The sequence below is a fragment of the Strigops habroptila genome, chromosome 1, assembly GCF_004027225.2.
Source record: "Strigops habroptila isolate Jane chromosome 1, bStrHab1.2.pri, whole genome shotgun sequence".
Lineage (NCBI taxonomy): Eukaryota > Metazoa > Chordata > Aves > Psittaciformes > Psittacidae > Strigops > Strigops habroptila.
In genome coordinates this window covers 124,521,287-124,541,112 of record NC_044277.2, presented here as the reverse complement: position 1 = coordinate 124,541,112, position 19,826 = coordinate 124,521,287, and the positions used below count along the sequence as shown (strand labels likewise).

At 44.8% G+C, this 19,826-nt stretch overlaps 1 protein-coding gene across 4 annotated transcripts in view; it reads right to left on the bottom strand.

Annotated features, from left to right (window-relative positions):
• The window catches only part of NXPH1 (neurexophilin 1), a 141,553-nt gene extending 138,827 nt beyond the window's left edge, over nucleotides 1–2,726 (bottom strand). Inside the window, exons 1-2 of one of the 4 annotated variants that reach the window (XM_030505367.1) lie at nucleotides 2,039–2,726; nucleotides 1,184–1,345 (exon numbers count right to left, since the gene is read on the bottom strand). In XM_030505367.1, the coding sequence (XP_030361227.1) occupies nucleotides 1,184–1,237 (54 nt within the window). In that variant the 5' untranslated portion in view covers nucleotides 1,238–1,345; nucleotides 2,039–2,726. Of the gene's footprint in view, nucleotides 1–1,183; nucleotides 1,346–1,817; nucleotides 1,834–1,883; nucleotides 1,901–2,038 lie in introns of those variants that run through there. The other 3 variants (XM_030505373.1, XM_030505382.1, XM_030505391.1) reach the window with 3 other exon arrangements.
• Nucleotides 2,727–19,826: the final 17,100 nt, after the last annotated feature.

The following is a 19,826-nucleotide window of genomic DNA, read 5'->3' as shown; positions in this document are numbered from 1 at the left end:
TAAAATTTAACACGACGTATCGATCTCGCTCCGGCTTTTTGATAGATTATTTGCCTCGCACTTTTCTCCCCGCTCCCTCCACTCCACCCCCCAACTCAGCCCCCCCCAGCTCCCGGCTATAAAATTCGCGGGGAAGAGAGGCGCCCGCGGCAGACGTGGCACCGCCCGGCGAGGGCACGGGCCCCCAGCGGGACACACGTCAGGTGGGACGGGACGGGCGCGGACCCGGCGCTGCGCGGCCGCGCTGGACGCTGCGCGGGCGCGGAAGGAGCGTATCTCGCCTCCGCCTGCACCCCCCCGCCCCGTCCCGTTCCGGCCCGGGCCGGCTCGGGATTGGCTGCTCCGCACTCCGCCGCGCCGCGCTGCCCCGCAGCGCCTCCAAGTGGCGAGGTAGCGCCAGCGCAGGCAAGGACCGGCGGCCGCGGAGCCGAAGCGGAGCCGCCGCCTCCCCCAGTACGGCGCCGGGGTGCTTCTCCCGGCAGCGCCCCCGGAAAACGGGCTTTTCTGACCCCCGCCGCCATGGGGGCGACCTCCCCGCCAAGATATCTCCTGCGTAACGCATGGTAGGCGAGCGAGGGCGCGGGCTGCAAAGGAGCAGCCCGCCTTGGTTTGTTACTTGCGATTGTAGAGGGAATGAAGTGTGTGTTAAAGGAGATAACGCCGCTGTTTACTCGTGTTCCCCCGGTAATCTTAAAGGAGATTTGTTGCGAAAGTCAATGACACTTCACGCGGAGCACACTAAGCTGTGCCCGTCGCCGTGTGCCGCACGCCCGTGCCGCGCTGACCGCAGTGGCACATGAAAGGGGGGGCTCCTTCCGAATGTGCTGCCACCCTCAGCAGGGAGCAGAGGGCAAGAAGTTGCCTCCAGCCCACAACCTGGGCGGGCCCCCCTGCAGGCACAGGGGGACCCAGCCCGGGAGGCGGCACTGGGGAAGCCGGGCCGGGTGGCGCGCCCCTTCCCGGCGGAGGAAAAGTTACGGGTCTGCCCCCGCCGCGTCCCGCCGACAGGTCCCAGCCGAGCCCCGCGCCTCCCTGCCCCGGGCCCGGCCCGACCCCGGGAGGAGGGGCAGGGCTGGCTGCGTCCGCAGTTGCCGTGAGTTTGCTGTTTCTCGGCGAGGCTGGTGCCCTCCTCCCTGCCGAGGTTCCCCCGCCCCGGCCCGTGCGAGGGGCCGGGGACACTCACCAGGTAGAGGGTGGGCTGCAGCAGAAGGACCGCGTACCAGTACACAGCCTGCATCCTCGCCGCTCAAACTTCCCCTGCGCTGCCTTCGCTGCCTCTTTGTTCCTTCCAGAACATAGATCCACCTGACATCCACTTTACAGAACAAGCAGAGCTCTCACCAGCCTAGACAAAAATGAAATTATAGACCCCATGACCACAAGACAAGGTTAGACTTGAGACAAGGGGGGAAGAGAGGTGTGTAGGGAAGGGGGGGCGGGAGAGAAGGAGGAGATGGGGTGTGTGGATGGGGGTGGGGGAAACAAAAAACGGTTAAAATCGAGTTAATCCAGCGTCAGAGCAAAGTGATCGCACGGTCCGGGCTGGCTGCAGAGCGCCTGTAGGCAGCGCTCCCCGGCGCTCAGTCCTTTTACCGGGCGGGAGAGACCCGTGGTGTGGGCTGGGACGGCCCGGGGGTGCCACAGCCAGCGCTGCCTGCCCTGCCTGCCTGCGTGCCCCAGGCGAGGACAGGGCGGCAGCCACCCGCCAGTTGGCCGCGGAGCCCCGGCCGCGCTCTGGAGAGCGCAGCGGCGCCGGAGCGGGGGAGAAGGAGCAGGAGGCGCTGGGACCGGGGCTCCGGATGCTCCCGAGCGCTTACAGCCGAGGCGAAGCGCTTCGCCTCCGGGACACCCGAGCGGGCTCTGCTACCCCCCCAGGTGCCCACCTCCCTCCGCCGCTCCTTAGCCGCGCCTCGGCCCGGGACGGGACCGAATCCCGGGGCGCTCCGATGGGCGCGGACCCCCACCCCCAGCCTCAGCCCCCCTCCGCGCCCCGCGGACAGCCCCGCCGCCGCGAGGGGGCCGCGGCGGGGATACGTACGGCGTGGGGGATCCGACGGCGGCCGGGGCTCCGCGGGGCGCTCCATGGGCGAGCCTAGAGGGGCTGAGCGCCGCGGCGCTGCCCGCCGCCCCTGCGCATCTCCTCGCCGCGCTCCGCACCAAGGTGTCCCGCGGCCACTGTGCATCCGGCGCAGGCACTGTCAGGGCGGAGGGGCGGCTGGCAGGCTCTCCCCCCCTCTCGCCTCCCCTTCTCCGCACACGGCCGCGCTCCGGCTCCGCCGAGCAGGACACTTACGGGAGGAGGGAGCTGCCCGGGCTGCCCGCTCCGCTTCGGCGGGGGGCGCGGGCAGGAGCGGCGGCACCGGCGCTCCGGGGCGTCCAGGGCAATTTGTCTCTATTAAAAATGACTTATTGGTGAGGGAGCGGCGAGCGCCTGCTATTTAACTTCAGATAAAATCTATCTGCAAAGACCTTGGCCGATCATCTCAAAATAAAGCACTGGAGCTGAGCACTGTCCGAGCCTCACTGCTTGGGGAGGGAGAAAGAGCAGCGGAGGGGGGAGGAGAGGGGGGGCTTGCCTGGCGAGGGGGGAAGGGAGGAGGGAGAACGGGGAGTTTAGCGGCGTCCCATCCTCTCCTCTGAACGGGGTGATGAATTAGAGCCCTCCCCGGGCGGCGCGAGCTGCCTTGCGCTGCCCGCACTGCCTGCCCTGCCCGCTCTGCCTGCCTTGCCTGCGCTGCCTGCCCTGCCCGGGCTGCTTGTCCTGCCCGCGCTGCTGCCTGCCTCCGCCGGGGTGCTGGCGCTGCCCGTGCTGCCACCTGGGGCACAGCCCCTTTCCCTCTCCGCCAGCGGGCGGGAGGCAGCGGTCTGCCCAGCGCCTAGAAGGAGCCTGGGGTAGAGCAGCTCTTTCCTCTCTCCTTCCTTTCATTTTAGTTTTTGTCCACCTCCCTCGGGGGTGTCCCGTGCAACGACAGTGCTGCTCAGCCCGTGCGGGCAGCGAGCCCGCCAGCCAGGCACCCAGGCGGCGGGATCTTGGAGCAGAGCTACGTGGTGGCTGCGGGAGCCAAACTGTGGGATTAAAGGGTTGCTTCTTCCCCGCAAGCAGGAACCTGTAGCTGGACAGCCCCTCGGAATGAAGCTGGAAAGCTCATCCCTGCCCGGTGCTGCGGCTAATCCCGCCAGCTGTCATGCAAAGGTCTCATCGACCTTGTTTTCCTTCTTTTTTACAAGGAGTCCTGTGAGGGTTCTCCTGCCCGATTCCATCCCCCAAACCCTATCTCACCAGAGTGACATTGGGACAGGGTGAAGGGGAGGATAACAACAGCAAGGGTACCCTTACCAGATGCCCAGCCTCGGTAGCAAAGCCCAGATTTATCACCTCCCAAAGGGGAACCAAGAAGCAAGCCAGCATGCTGTACAGAGAGGGAACATGTACAGAGAGGGAAATGAGAGAGAGAGGACTTCAGTTGTCCTGCCAAATCCTTACTTCCCTCGGAGCACGTCCTGGTAATAAATATCTGCAATCTGAGGCTTCAGTACCAAGCTGTAAACCACTGTTTTAATTTGGGGATCTGAGTTTGGAACACTGTAATAGAAGGGGAGTGGGGGAAGGAGGGGAGAGGTAATGAGTAGTACTCTTTGAAAGAGCTGCACCAGAGCCTCCCTCATGCCCATTTCTGCTCCAAACACCTGGAAGATGGACACCTCCATATGTCTCCAGCACCACCGCTCTGCTAGACATGTGGAATGCTCACGTCACAGCTTTGAAGCGTGCAGCCTGCGAGGAATCATATTGTCATCCTGCCTCTCCCGACAGCCTCTGCATTATAGTGCAGGCTAAATCTGCCTAGGGACTTCTTGTTTCAAATGGGTAACAGACAAAAAATTACAGCTGACTTTTCCCTTTCAACTACCTCCCTCCTATCTATTCCACTCATACTTCCCCATAAGTCAGGGTCCACACGTCCACACTCAGTAATCAATCTAGATAGAGATAGATAGATAGATAGATAGATGTTTCTCTCTTTGCATAGAAAAAAATTGCCGTAAACTCCATGGAGTGTACTGCTGCTCTTTGCAATAAGATGCTGTTTAGATGGAGCATGGTTACTCTTACCTTAGATATGAGATTGCCAGGTTAATATATGGAGCAGGAAAAGCAAATGCAAAGTCTGCCAGATTTCAGTGGGTCACGTTCCTGGGGAAGATGTAATTTCTTTAAGAAGGAATGATTCAACTCTACTTTCTGTGTAACTTGATTCAGCTTCTCCAAGGTCTGATTGCTAATGTCTTCATATTGGAGGTGACAAGGAAGTAGTCCTTGGAGAAGAATTATTCCTTCAGCCGATCAAATAGAAGAAGGTCCTCCCATTTTTTTTCATCCAGATCCTTACTCATTTAGAGGAGCCCTGTGGAGGAACCTCTAGCTCTACTGGAACCACAAGCATGGTTCCTTTTTACTTTAGCTCACTAAAATTTCCTCCCCCTGTAAATTCAGCAAGGTCTTCTACAAACAGCCCAGTGTGTACAATATCTACTTGTGTTGTGAGCAGGCTCTTGAGGCAGAGTTCTTCAGGACAGATGAACCTGCTTTCTGTTAGGTTGTGACCCCATTGGCTTCACTGAGGGCACCTTTGCTCTTCAGCTGACCTCCTCAGCAGAAGGCCACTAGGACAAATTCTTCAGCTACAGTGGAACTGATCTTCCCTTCAGAAATGCTGTTTGGACTGCTCCTTCCCTCCATTGTCACTCCAGAAGAAAGGAGCAAAGAGCATATACACTGATCTTTTTTTTTTTTTTTTTCTTTTTTAAGGCTCCAAAAGTATTCCAGCTGTGAACATGTGGTTCTTTTTCAAAGGGGATGTAATGATTATGAAAATCTGACATTTAGGATTCTTGGACACAGTCTTTTGACTTTTATCTGATTCTGTAATATCAGTACAGCAGCTTAAGTGGAATATTTGATTTTTTAAAGTGAATTTTAATTTCAACCATCTGGATACTGTTTGGAATCTTAGCAATAAGGTCCCCAGCAAGGTAGTGTCAGTTAGTGAGATTTTAAAGAATCACAAATTCCAGGCTTACTAATGGACTTTTAAAAAGACCAATTAGACTTTAAAATGCAATTGGTCTGTTTTTAAAGCTTTGAAATACATCCTAACCTTTAGACATCTTCCCTGTTACTGCAAAGATAGCTTCCTGGCTTGCAGAACTGAAAGGGTCACAAGCAGAAAATCCAGAGGCAATGGCAAGTGATTAATAATTGCTACAGGTTCCAACATAATATGAGTGCATGGTTTAATTGCTTGAGGCACTAGAAGAAAATACGGTGTTGCAAGATAAATATCAAATGACTGTGCTAAACTTCCTGCACAATGTAGCTAACCTGCCTAAACATGGACAATTATGTGTGAAATAAAAATAGTAAACAGAACTAAATCCCATGCAATACTGTTTTTATAGGCCATGTTTCTTATTTTTGGAAATACTGCTTGGAAAAAAGAAAGAAGGCAAAAGTGGGCCCGAGAACGATGAAATCTTTAAAATGTGAAGAGGGGGGAAGGCATAAGAAGAGAAGGTCTAACGAATGAATGGTTGGTAATATGAAGAACATTTCAGTAAGATTATTACATGAGTGATATGAGGCATCTGGCCTGTACACTGTACAGTCCATATGCAGTGCACATGCAATTCCAGTATCCCATCTATATGCATGTTGAAGTACTATTGAATTCAACTGGAGTTGCATATGCACTACAATGACAGATTATGGTCTCCACAGCTTTTCTATATTTGTATTATACAGTGTGCAGGCCAGATGCTTCATATCACTCATGTAAATAATCTTACTGAAATGTTCTTCATATTGCCAACCATTCATTCATCAGACCTTCTCTTCTTATCCCTTCCCCTCTTCACATTTTAAATAGATTTCTTTTGTTTCAAGGAAATCTTCATGTTTGAACAGTGTATTTTTATACAGCTTAGTATAAATACTACAAACAGATTCCCTTGTCACATTTTATTTCCATTCTTTCAAGGTCAGAATATGACTGTGTGTACCATTCATATTTCTAAATATAAAAATATCTCTTCAAGATTTTTATTTTTATTACATTGATTTCTGCCTACTTGCAGTCAAAGACATACCATGAAGTGGTGTTACTCTGTATTCCATGTGGAAAAATACAGGAATACTCCAAGCACTTCAAGAGAAATGCCTTGAACTCATGATGTTTGCCATTCCTCCTGTCGCTATGTCATGAGGACTCACAATGTTGGAGTGAGATGTGACATTCAGCATCAAAAAGGACTAAAAGGTAATGTAAAAACACCAGTGTCTAGATCACTTGGTGCTTCTGTGATATAAATATGAGCAAGCCTACAGGATTCACTAGGCTTATTCCAGGTGGCACTCAGTGAGCACATATACACTCAGGATTTTTTCAAAAATACTTGAGATGAGTGAGACACAAATTATTGTCTATATGAATAAAATTTACAGCCAGTTTATCTACAGGATTTTCTCATTAATAATGCCTTTACATCCAAGGGGGGGGGGGGGGAATCTCAAGATCATTAATATAATAAGTAAAAAAGCTTTCTAATCTTCTTTGCATAGGGAGCTTCTTTTCTAACATAATGTGTATAACACAGATTTGTATTTTCATTCCACGTTTATTTCATGCATTAGACCTTGACAATTTTCTACAGTGGCAATACAGGAAATAGAAGAGCTTTAATAATACCCATAAGAAAAGAAAGAAAGAAAAAAAGAACTTTAAGTAATGGACGGAGTCTGTACTGAGTCTGTACATTGTCCAGAAAATACCACAACTTGGGTGAGTTTCCTGAAGACATAATTAGATTTCAAAAATAGTGTAGGACTAAGTGAATTTCTTAATTAAAATCCAATTATTGGAATACTTCATGATGGCCACTCTAGGGTCTATTAGCTGACAGCAACACTTGTTGAAATAATAACACTTGATAACAAAAGTTTTATTAAAATCTCTTTTCGTATGTGTATGGTTTTTAATTGCAAAATAACACAATGTATATAATGTCAACTGGGAAGGCTTTATACAAGAGCTAAAATATGAGAGTTAAATTGTCTTGAAGTAGGCATTAATGTGGGAGAGAGTCTGCAAGGACTCCCACTTCTTTCTATATGATGGCAAGGAAGAAAGCAGGAAAGTCCCCACAGGCTTTTTGACTGCCTGACCAGCCTGAGGAAGGAGGGATGCTAACACAGCCCAGGGCACTGTCAAAGCTCTTGGGCTCCTGGGAGCACCTTGCTCTTCAAGGCTTGGGTCAGAAAGCTGTACAAACCCTGAGCATTCAGGGAGAAGGCCACTCCATGGAGAATGAGGAAGAATGTCAAAACTTCTCCCTGAAAACCTGCCAGAGTAGGACATCCTAGCTCTGCATCACACATGCCAAAATGACACCATGTAGCTGCACCTTCTGGAGCAGCATAGTCAACTGTTCTCCATTCACCATATTGCAAGCAGGGATAAACTACCTGACACAGCATTACTGTCACTGAAGGGAGATCTCCTAGTGTCTTTCCCTCTACCATTTCCAGAGCAAAGCTGACAGGCAGTGGTTCTGGGTCTTTTGCTGCACACTCACCCATTCACAGGCAGCCAGGCTGGGGCTACAGCTTTTATGCACTGTAATAAAGAGCCTCAGAGCTCTGCTAACATCAGGACAGGAAGTACAGGTGGGGAATGACTGGAATTTCTGTTGTCCTAAAGAAGGCTTATTCTCTCTTAAGAAAGCAGCTGATAAAGGGATAAATTATCTTGGTTAGAACAGCCTGAGAGCTGAGCTCAGACACTGGACTCTTTATGCCAAATACTGTTCCCACTGGCTGTAGCTAAGCAGAAATGGGCTCCTGGGCAAGTCCTCCGTGTGGTATGTGGAGCTCTGCACCCTTTCAGATTGCTTCTACTTCGTGGCAGGTTTGTAAACTACCTACCACGGTGGTTCTGCTAGAAGCCTGGTGAGTAGCAGAACCTGAGTGCGTAGGATATTTTACTTTTCATAATGACACAACTTATCATTTTCCTACAAGGCAAAGTGAGCTACCATGAAACAACTTAGCAACAACTCTGCCTTTTGTTTTTTAGACCTATAAATTTGGGCTGTCAGTCTCTTCTTCAGATAAATGAAAGTTTTGAGCCTTCCTCCAAACAAGGTGGAGCTGAGCCTTTGTGAGAAGTCTTATTTGGATATCTCTTTCAATGACAAGAATTTTTAAAGACAAGTCCTTCATGTAGTAAACGATTTCATGTGGCAAGGTGTTAAGGCCAGCATGGAGTATCTTTAAAACCATGCAAGGCTGTTTGCAGTTCAGGGTCAGGGTTTTACACTGAAACTACAGTAATTAGGGCTAAAAAGGCCCTAAAAGAGTTTGTTGCTGGTTTGGATTTTTTTTTTTTTTTTTTATTATTATCTAGAGGTGGTTCTCTTAGTCATAGGTGTAAAGGACAATCTTCAGTCAGACATCAGCCCACTTAAATGCACAGCATCTTTCTACTTTTCTCAAGCATGAACTAGATCCAATATTTTCAGTATTTAGAGGATAAGAAAGAAATGTGAGAATACGGGAAGGAATTACGTACTTTGTAAACCCATGTGAAAATGTGTCAAATTTCACCTGTACTAGCAATACAATAATTAACAGCTTTTGCTCACCCAAGTCTACATTTGGTATTAAAACAAAGTGAGACATTTTGGACCAGAGCACTGTGAGATCTTTGTTAGAAATGGACAAATCTTGGAAGAATTTTCATCTTTGCTTTTCAAGGGAAGAGAAAGCTTCAGACGACATATCAAAAAAATTACAAAGGAAATGAAATTCCTACTTTTGAATGCAGTTGCTGCTAAGGTATAAATACTTAGCTACAAAAAGAGAGACAGCTGTCAGGATCACCAGCATTAATGAATCCATGTTTAAAAACAAAGGGGTGTCGATTTGTCGAGTTACTTTGATGCACTATTGTAATAGCTATACTGCACAGAGATGTATTTCCATTTTACTCTTGAGAAAACTTTACTAAAAATTGCTGGGAAGTGAAGCCAAAAAATCAGAAGAAAGAGAAATAGCCAACTCTAATGGTTTACGTCATTTAATGTAAAGATTCATGCTTTCTCTGTCAAAGATTGGGGGGAGGGCTTAATTACACTGGATTATTACAATCTTCCAGTGCCACCTTGTGGCTAAACATAATACTGCAAAAGACATCCAAGATTAAACGACATTCGCCAAGCATACGCAGCCAATTATGCATGCAGCAGTCAATAAAGTTAAGATAACAAACTGAGAGCAGGAAAAGAGTTTTTCATCTTATATAGTAAACAACCTTCTGCCCCTGCCACAACAACATGCCAGCTTTTGCTGGTACAGAGTTGCAGTCATCACACCTGATAGGTGTTACCCAAAGGATGTGCCCCAAAGCAAAATGCCAGAAAGATTCCCGGGAGGCTTTGCAACATGCAGTGTCAAAGTACTTTAGCACTGTTCTGTGTCTACACCTTGTAATTTAGCACTAAGGATATACTTTTTGGTTTAAACCACGGTTCTTATTTCACAATGTAATGAAGCGCATCACCATATGCAGGCATCACCACATGTGGACATCTCTCCCAGTGCCTGACCATTCTCACTGTGAAGATGGTTTTCCTAAGCCTCCCAAGATTTCCCTTGCTGCAATCCGAGACTGCGTTATCACATCATACTCACAGCAGTGGGATCATGGTTCCTGAGCTGAGCCTTTCCCCATCACTACAGAGAACAACACCTTGCACACATACACATTGTACCTTGGTGGTAAGTGCTTTCCACCAACAGATAAGTGGACTTCTTAAAGCTGGAAGTTAAGAGATATACATCATCCAGAAATAAAACTGATCCATTTCACTGACATGTATCCCAGAGAACATAACATTTATGAATAGGACAGGCATACCTTTAGGAAGAAAAAGTGTACAAAGCAAAGGGATGTCAGTGGCAGTGGTAGTGACACCAGCAATAGCTGCAGAGCAGCTCACGCTCAGACTGGTACTGTGAACTGTGATTTGTGGATGAGATAGTCCAGTTCCCCAGGCTGGCTAACCCCACAACCTGCTGTGAAACTGCAAGTCTCAGCTATACAAGACTTGCAGTGATGGCAAAGACATTTGGAGGAAATAAAAAATCAAACTGGGGGGAATCAAGTGGCTTGATTTCCATGAGTCTGAAAAGCCATGAAACCTGCAAATGACACATGTATGAAAATAATCTGCAGGTTGCTAAGGCAGAATTTACTAATAAGATCAAAATCAATCCTGGATAATTATGTCCCAGATGATCATGCAGTGCCAGTCAAGCATTATACATCAGGCCTTAAACTGGGATTCCTGTTTTGGAGAATCAACCATTCACCCTACTGACAGATCCATCTTTTATTGTACTCCTTACAGATTTGTGCTGACAAATCTGTTGTTTCATGTCATCTGTCGATAGTATATATTATGCTGTTTTCAAAGGTGCTGAGCTTAGGTAGTGTACCACTCATAAGGTAATAGAATCATAAAACATAATTGTAAGAAGCACATTTTCAGAAGATTCATCTTCCTTCTGAGGACATAAGATGTGTCCATGGTTTTATATGCACACACAGATTTAAAGAGACTATCAGGTGCTGACAGAGGCCTGATTTAAACAGCTATGGTGTTTAAATCTAACAAGGTGGCCATGATCACTCAAGCTCTCCAGGTAAATTGAAGCTTGCAGATCTCATTTTGTCTTTACAGATCTAGAGGACAGTCTCAAGATGAATGATGATACTCTTCTTAGCCAAGCACATGCTAACTAAATAGGCATCTATCTACATATCAGAACTTATAGACACTATTTTTTTCAAGTCTGGATATTTCCAGATTCTGATACAGAGTATATAGTATATATTCTGCAAAAACAACACACTGTTTAGAATAAAGTCTGCTTTTCTGAGCTCACTAGTTTCAAATACAGCAGTAAAATACATTGAGTAAGCTTGAATTCCAGGGATCAGCTAGTCTTAAGGGGGCATTACATTTAAATTTAAGGTGAGGCACGGATTGCATAATTCGATTAGGTTCTCAGTTCAGCTAAATTTAAAACATTGCCAGCATGTTAGAGTGTACTTAGATAAAACAGACTTACAGTTTTAGAACTTGTTCAGTTTAAGCTCTTGCTGACTAAAATTTAGTAAATCCTTGAGCATGCTAAACACCTAGTTTGAATTAAATCCACAGATTTAACAATGTTTAACTGGATTCAGTATAAAGCTAGTCTGAGAGAATGATAAATAGGTAGCTGTTTGTTTTCCATTTGAGTGCTTGGCACTGCAATGGTAGATTAATTACCCTTAATTAACTATCTCCTTTGTAGAAGCTTGGAGCAAACTATCTAATGAGACCAGAAGGAGAGCGGAAGGTACTTGATTCACTTAATGCACAGGTATCATCTGTAAAATTATCCGTCCTTTGAGCAGATGGGGTGCACTTACAGCAACCAAGCTCCTGGCCCTGGTAAACATGACAAATTGAAGGAACTTGGGGAGACAGAAGAGTACTACTAATACTCATGAAGGCATCACAGTGCAGTCTCAACTGCGAGCTAACAGCACCTCTGCTACTAAACAGGGCAGCAGCCATCTGAAGAGGACAGAAAATCTCCAGTAAATGAGCTCCCTAAACCATAGGGTGTCTGTATATTCTTTTGCACCAAGGATATCAGTCAGAAAACAAGGCACTTAGCTTAAAATGCAAAGAAAATGCACAACAGAAAGATTTGGTTGTCAAGCACAAAGATAATCCAGTTGCCAATGCCATGAAAAACTGGTCAATGTTTGTATGCCACATGTAACAGCGTTGGACTTCTTAACGCTTCTAGACAGCCTCTTATACAACCTCAAAGAGGATGTGGTAGCTGTGGACTAAGACAGTATGAGTGTCAAAGGGAGAAAATGTAATCTTTTAGGCTGGGACTTTTTAGTGCGAGGTGTCCCTGCCCACGGCAGGGGGGTTGGAACTAGATGATCTTAAGGTCCTTTCCAACCCTAACTATTCTATGATTCTATGATTCTAAAGTGTGCTCTGAAATACCCCCACTACCATGCTTAGAGACAGAGAAAAGATACACTTAAAAGCGAGGTTGAGAAAACAGCAAAGGCAAAAAGGTTAATTTTTTAAACTTCAATCTATATAAGGAAAGCAAAACCAAGCTGGAACCAAGCCATCGGTTCATCTAAACAGTTACAGAGAACTTCTTTAAAAATAAAACTTAAGGAAAGTCAATACTTGTGAAAAATAGACATACATTTTCCAACCTTGTGTAATGTTATGTCTTTCTCTTTCTATCAAAAACCCCCAGCATTTCTTTTCACCTAGTTCACAGCTTTGGCAAGGCACCTGAGCCTCTCACTGCATGGGGTATCTGACTGCCATACTGTTTGAAGGAACACTCTTTCCTCTACTCATAAAGGAGTAGAGGACTCATAAATTCTTATTAAGAAAGGACTATATGCATGACAACCTCTGGAGACAGAGCTGCCTCAGCTCCATGATGACATGCCAAGGTGATTCAAACACCCAGAGTACCTGTAATTTCCTTAAGTCCTTTCACAGCAGCAGCTACCTCTGTCCATGATACGAGACCCAGCTTCAAAACTGACAGCTGAGGGCGAACTGCTGAGTGCCTGATCTGAAAGGGCTGGCAGCTGGAGCATCCAAAGCTTTGGGACATTCTTCATGATAAACACAAAAATGAATGGTGTTTGACTTCAAAAAGGGAACTACCTAAAAAGAGAAAGCTAGGGAAAAGGAATGTAAATATAACAGGTAAAAGGGTAAAAATTTTTTTGTATGATGTGGGAATTGTTCTAAGATGTCATGTTAAAGGCTCTTAGTAAGGCAGTAACAAATATCAAAAAACTTTAAAAGGAACAAAATCACAAGTCAGGTACAGCAAACAACAGGGTGAAGAAAGACTTTCAAAGTAAAAAAAAAAAAAAAAAAGTTTCATCCAAGTGAGGAAAAGAGAAAAAAGAAGAAGATCATATATAAAAACTGGTAAGTTAAAAGAAAACCACAAGGAAGCTCAAAATATTTTTAGGAGTAATTTGCTGAGGGCATAAAAATCCTTAATAAAAAACTCTTCTTAAACACCTCAGAAGTAACTAGCCTGCTACCTAGTTAGTCAGGCAGATATATGATCAACACGTAAAAGGAATGCTCATGGAAGATAAGGCTGAAAATGTTTAATGAATTTTTCCACTACTGTTCATGGTGGAGGATCTGAGGGAGGCTCAAGCGTCAGAGTGCTTTACATGGGGGAAGAATATGATGATCTGTCTCAAACCGAAATGTTAGATGAAAAGATTTCAGAACAAATTATAAAATAAAATGTAACAAATAAGGTTCCAGGACTAAACAATGTTCACTTGGGACTCCTAAAGGAATTCATGTTTGAAACTGCTGAAGAGCTAACTCCATTTCATGACTTAAAACACACACTGGTCTCAGTGCTAGAGATGTTAAGCGTGATGCCACTTTTTTTAAATAGTTGCTGACGCGAACCTAGGAAATCTGTTTTGCATTGTGGGCAAATTTGTAGAAACTATGTTAAAGAACAGAATCTATAGACTCAGATATAAATATGATATATTGGAGAAGGGCCAGCATGACTTTTGTGGTGGGAAGTCATGCTTCATAAAACTACTACGTTTCTTAGAAGAGTCAATTAATATGTAAACAAGGATACTGCAGTGCAGCGGGTGTATGCGGCTTTCTAGAAGAGTTTTGTCGAACTCTCTCTATGAGGGCTTTAAAAACACTAAGCTTGCCTGCAGGAAGGTAGAGGTCCTGCTATGAATTCCAGATTTTCACAATGGAGTGATTTAGCCATGGGACTCATAGGGATCTGTGCAGGCATTTTCGGTGCTCAACAGATTTGCAAATGGCCTGGAAGGATCATCATAGTGATGTGCCAAGATTTGCACACCATGATGATACAGAATTATTTAGGATAGGAAAAAAATGAAGATGGCAGTAAAGAGTTGCAAAGGGATCTCATTTACAAAGTGTCTTGAATATAAAGTGGTAATAAAATGTAAAGTGGAGTTCAGTGTCAGTAAATTAAAAGGTAGACCCTTATTTAAACATGAACTCTAAACTAGCTATTTCAACTCAAGAAAGAGGTGTGTGGAATGTTCAGTTTAACAGTCAGTGAAAATCATATGGACAAATAGAACTTAAGTGTTTTTTAAAAAATAAAGAAGTCAGAAAACATGAGTACACTGCTCACAAATGGTTACTATGCCCCCATCATTGACTGTGCACAGGCCTGCTCACCCTATCTGCAAATGGCTTTAATAGAAGTAGGAAAGCTGCAGAGAAAGATAAGATCATCACTGCGTTACAGCTTCTACGTAAGGAAAGCCTGTACAAACTACCTCCTCTGATAGTTAAACCAATGGCAAAGGAACAAAGTGATGTGGAGAAGGTAAGTAGGCAATGATTTTGCACTCCAGTACAAGGAGAAATGCTCACCCAGTGAACTAAGAAGGTAGTATTTTTAAAGACAAGTCAAGGTCAAGCCGTAAGTGAATTCTGGAGCTCACCAAAGGATGTGCAGGATGCACATCTGAAAAGACTGAAAAAGAGACAACTTTATGGAAGATAGAGCCACCAGGTGCTGTTAAATAATGACAATAGCCAAGCTGCACTCTTCTAGGTCAGACGGTGTTTAAATTGCTGGGAAAGTGAAGCTGAGAAACTTCGTTCTTATACACTTTCCTTCGGGATTTACTGTCAGAGTCAGACTTTCAGGCTAAACAGACCTTTTATCTGTCAAGTCATCCTTATACTAGAGTAGCTATAGGTGCACAAAACATGACTGGAAGAAACCACTTGAATCACCAAGTCCATCCCTCAGAAAGACAGGCCTCCAACAGCAGCTGCCTGGCTCAGAAAGGACTGTTGAACCAGCAGTCTCCAGGAGCCATAAAAAGTTTTCTAACGCTTAAAATCTAAGTAAAAGGCAAAAATGCACAGCTGCAGTGAATTGCCAGAACAGGAGAGATGAAGGACGCCACCACTCTCCTACATCCCTCCTCTAGTAAAGTAGGATTGCAAAAAGCAGACACCACCTACCCAACAGGGGAGAGGAAAAAAAAACCCAGTATCTTTTGCTAGACTACTATGGCTGAAAAATATTCCCTTTGAATGCAAATGCATCAACTTGTTTGTTCTTACATCCCTAAAAACACAGATGCCTAAGAGCCATTGTTAAAAAGTCTGATGCCACTTTTTCCTTCGTCTGTTGCAATTTTTGTTTAGGTGCATCTGGTTGTCTCAGGCTCTCTGAAGGCAAGAGAGATGCCAATTTTTGTAAAAGGAAATGGAAGTGCTGTTATTCAACTCTGCTATATGATCACTAAATCTTAAAGCTTGTCTCATAGTGGAGGAGCAGTGAAGCAGGAAATTGCTAACGCAAAGTGTATAAGAGAAGATCCACTACAGCAGGATTCAGGCCTCATCTCAAAAGCCACTGTTGCAAAGAAAAAAAGAAGAAATATGTGAGCAGAGGAGAGCACTGTGAAAATAAAACAGCTTTCCTAAACAGAAAAAAATAAAACATCAAAACAACTAATCATTTTAATACTGCATTCAAAGTTTAATTGTGTGTTATAATTTTGTGTGCAGTGATTAGTCTGCAGTAATGCACACAGCAGACACACAGCTCAGGTCCCAGAACCAAAACCATATCAATCCATTTACAGAGAGCTGGAAAAGTAATATAATGTATTTTAAAATTATCAATAACCTATTGGAGAAGACAGGCTGACAGTAGCACTTTGGTTTTGAAGATTTGTAGCTGAACATTGCTTGCTGTCCCTGTGGGGTTTGCTGTGACCCTGCGTGCAATGCTGATGGTCAGTTCTGGGATGTTTCTGCAGGCTCTCTCAGAACATGTAATTCTTTAGTACAACTTTGTGTGAAGAGATAAGTTTTCCATATCCTTTTTTAATCTAGGGCCTTTAAGCACCTGCTTTAATTCTGCTCACTTAAGCAGTTCCATGCATCAATGGTACTATTAGCACTTTTTAAATTAGGCACATATTTAAATGTTTTCAGACGCACAGCTTATATTCCTGCAGGTACGTGACCAGCTGTCTGGCAGGTATGGGCATGTACAACTATGTAAGATAACTGACACCAGGTGTCTGAAGAAGTCTTCACTACAAAACAGTCCATGTGTGGACAAATTACATCATGTTTTCTTGAGGTGCTGTAAAATGTAAGATTCCCAACCAAAATTGATTTCATGCTATTTGCTCTACCCAGCTGCTGTAGTTTCTGTAGTGAGCACTTTTGTCTCTTCAGGACACTGCATGGACCACTCGGTAAGCCCAAAAGGCTTCTTAGCAACGGAAGGCTGGGCATCCTTCTAGAATCCTGCTGACTAGGCAAAGGTGCTATGAACAAAATTGTATCTACACTTCAGATTAACTATAGTATCATCTGGATTTTATTTATTTACCTATTTATGGAAAACATGGAATCCTCTACAGAGGTAATTTGTGGAAAAGTATAGCCTTCAGGATGCAGCTGCAGCCACAACTGACAGTTTTCCACATATTTATGTTTGTGATATGCCAGTACTTTATCAGACCTTAAATACAGTGAGAAGTGTTTATATGTTTTACTATTCAGCATGTACAGAGATTCGCAAATATTAAAAAACTCATTCTCATAACAAGGCTGAAGCAGAGAAGCTTGGTTATGCAAAGGAATTGCATGTTGAAAAATGTAAGGGCTTGAATGCTCTAACCTCAGTAGAAAAATGAACTCTAGTTTATTCAACATAAAGCTAAGACTAGCTCCAGTCTTAAGGTTAAACTATGGTTTGTCCTTGTTGAAAGAAGTAACTCGGTACATCATTATGCCAACAGATGCTGCTAAGGATGAAATTTCCAAAGGTTTTGCTGAGCTTGTAATACAAAGCAAAATGCTTCACATTCTTCACGTTTCCCTGTGCACTTTGGGCATGAACCAGGAGCACTTACTCTCACAAGGACTGCTCAGTTGATCCCTCACTCTTAGTGCTATCAGTACAGACAGCCAAACACACAAAACAGATCTAGTTTGGGCAGTATTTTCATAGCTACCATTGTTGATAGGGATTCATCACACTTATGTGTAACCATCAAAAATTTGGTCGGTAGACTTAGCTACTTGTCTAGACTTCACAGGCAAAGGATCAGGGTAGGAAACTCCAGAGAGCTTTAGAGTACTTTGACATTTGATTTAGCTTCTTGGCACCAATTAGGCACCTACTTTAGGCACAGCATGTGGCATTTTGAAGATGCCATCTTTCTCCATTGGTTGAAGAATGGGAGACAACATAGATTAGATCCTGGGTTTCAGACAAGTAAAATTAGAATGAGACCCATTTCTTGTGTTCTCTAACTTGCTGGAATTTGAATTATATCTAGGCAACCCCTGAGACACCAACCTGAAATCACTTTTGAAGGTCAAACTTCAAAGCCTTTTGCTTTTTCGCCATATGAATGTTAAGCAGTCACCAGCTAAGAGACAATGTAAAGCTCTTGCTCAGATGCAGGCATCAACATAATATTACCACATGTATATATGGAAGGAACCAGGAACATTTATTGTAAGGGAGAAGCAGTTATTTTCAAACACAGATGAGGTGCTTTCAGCAGTGGAACTGTTCACATGCTGCTTTATGTAAACAAGCAGCTTTTTTATAAACTACCTGGAACATTGGTCTACTCTGCTGAAAATCCCACCTCAGCCACCCAGTTAAAAATAAATTAATAATCTAATACACAAAGACTTCAGGGACACCTTTGCCATTATAATTCCGGGCAAAACAATTTCCTGTTCAGTGTTTAACACAAAGATTTAAGTGGATGAGTAGTGTAGTCATACACCTACTCTAGATGTCGCCTTTGACTGTGCGGCAAACCAGTATCTGGAAGTCCTTAATTTCTTGATTTCTGTCTTAGGTCCTTCATGTATGTCTCAGACTAAGATGCCCTAGTGGGCACCAAAATAAATGGATGCCATGATAAACAGCCTGAACATGGCAAAAATCAGTGTGGTGGAGCAGCAACTGAAATTTAGGTAGCATTTGTCCTCCAGAAGAGGAATTATAGATCAATAGGTTAATATTCACTGTGTAGCTCTGCTGGCAATGTTCCTTTCAAGTTTTACCGCTGCTAATAAGCAAACTTACAAGTAAAAGACCTGTGTACCACTTGGCTGAGTTATATGCTGCCTGCTTCACTCATCCATTGTCCTCATTAGCAAAGGCCTGAAGAAAAATTACTCCATTTCTATCTATTTCTTACCCAAAATTCCCACTGGATACCCAGCTGTCAGAACATCCCTGTGTTTGAAAGCATTCAAGCATTTCTGAACCAAGATTTGAGTTTTCTCCTGTGTTAATTACAGAAAAAACATGCTGAGCTGCTCTTCAGTCAGAAATCTCCTTTTTGCCACACAAAAATGTGTGACATACAGCTTATGACTGAAAGGAAAAGTAAGAAGTCACAGCTGTATTTAGCACTTAGATAAAATTGAACTGGCATGTTTGAGAGACCATTGCAAAAGAATTTGAAATAATCTCAGTGGACCAAATACTGTAACAATAATCTGCAGCAGTAGTATGATGATGGCTGAGCTTCACTTGTCCTAACTTTGTGTTTTCTTCCACCGGGAGGAGAAGTGCCGAGATTCTGAATTTCTCAGTTGGGAAGCTTGCCAACACCACCAAGCTGTGTGGTGCGGTCAACATGCTGGAGGGAAGGGATGCCATCCAGAGGGACCTTGACAGGCTTGAGAGGTGGGCCAGTACCAACCTCATGAAGTTCAACCAAGTCAGGTCAAGGTCCTGCACGTGGGTCGGGCCAATCCCAAGCACAAATACAGGCTGAGCAGAGACTAGATTGAGAGCAGACGTGAGGAGAAGGGCTTGAGGTGTTGGTTGATGAGAAGCTCCACATGAGCTGGCAGTGTGCGCTTGCAGCCCAGAAACCCAACTGTTTCCTGGGCTGCATCAAAAGAAGCATAACCAGCAGGTCGAGGAAGGTCATTCTCCCCCTCTACTCTGCTCTCGTGAGACCCCACCTGGAGTACTGCATTCAGCTCTGGGGCCCCCAACACAAGAGGGACATGGAGCTGCTTGAGTGAGTCCAGAGGAGGCCATGAAGATGATCAGAGGGCTGGAGCACCTCTGTGATGAAGACAGGCTGAAAGCATTGGATTTGTTCAGCCTGGAGAAGACAAGGCTCAGGGGAGACCTAATTGCAGCCTTCCAATACATAAAGGGGGCCTACAAGAAATCTGGAGAGGGACTTTTTACAAGGTTGTCTAGTGGCAGGACAAGGGGGAATGGATTTAAACTGAAGGAGGGTAGATTTAGGTCAGACATTAGGAAGAAATTCTTTTCTGTGAGGGTGGTGAGACACTGGCACAGGTTGCCCAGAGAAGTTGTGGCTGCTCCACCCCTGAAAGTGTTCAGGGCCAGGTAGGATGGTTCTTAGAGCAACTTGGTTGAGTGGAAGGTGTCCCTGCCCATGGCAGGGGGTCTTTAAGGTCCTTTCCAGCCCAAACCACTCTATGATTCTATGATCCTACTGTAGGTACCACTGTGCAGGTGTGAAAGGAAAAGAAAAGAGAGATATAAGACCAGTTCCAAATAAAGAGGTAACAACACAGTGATGTGATGTAACACTGTCCTCGCAAGGGAAGAGATTGGAAATGGA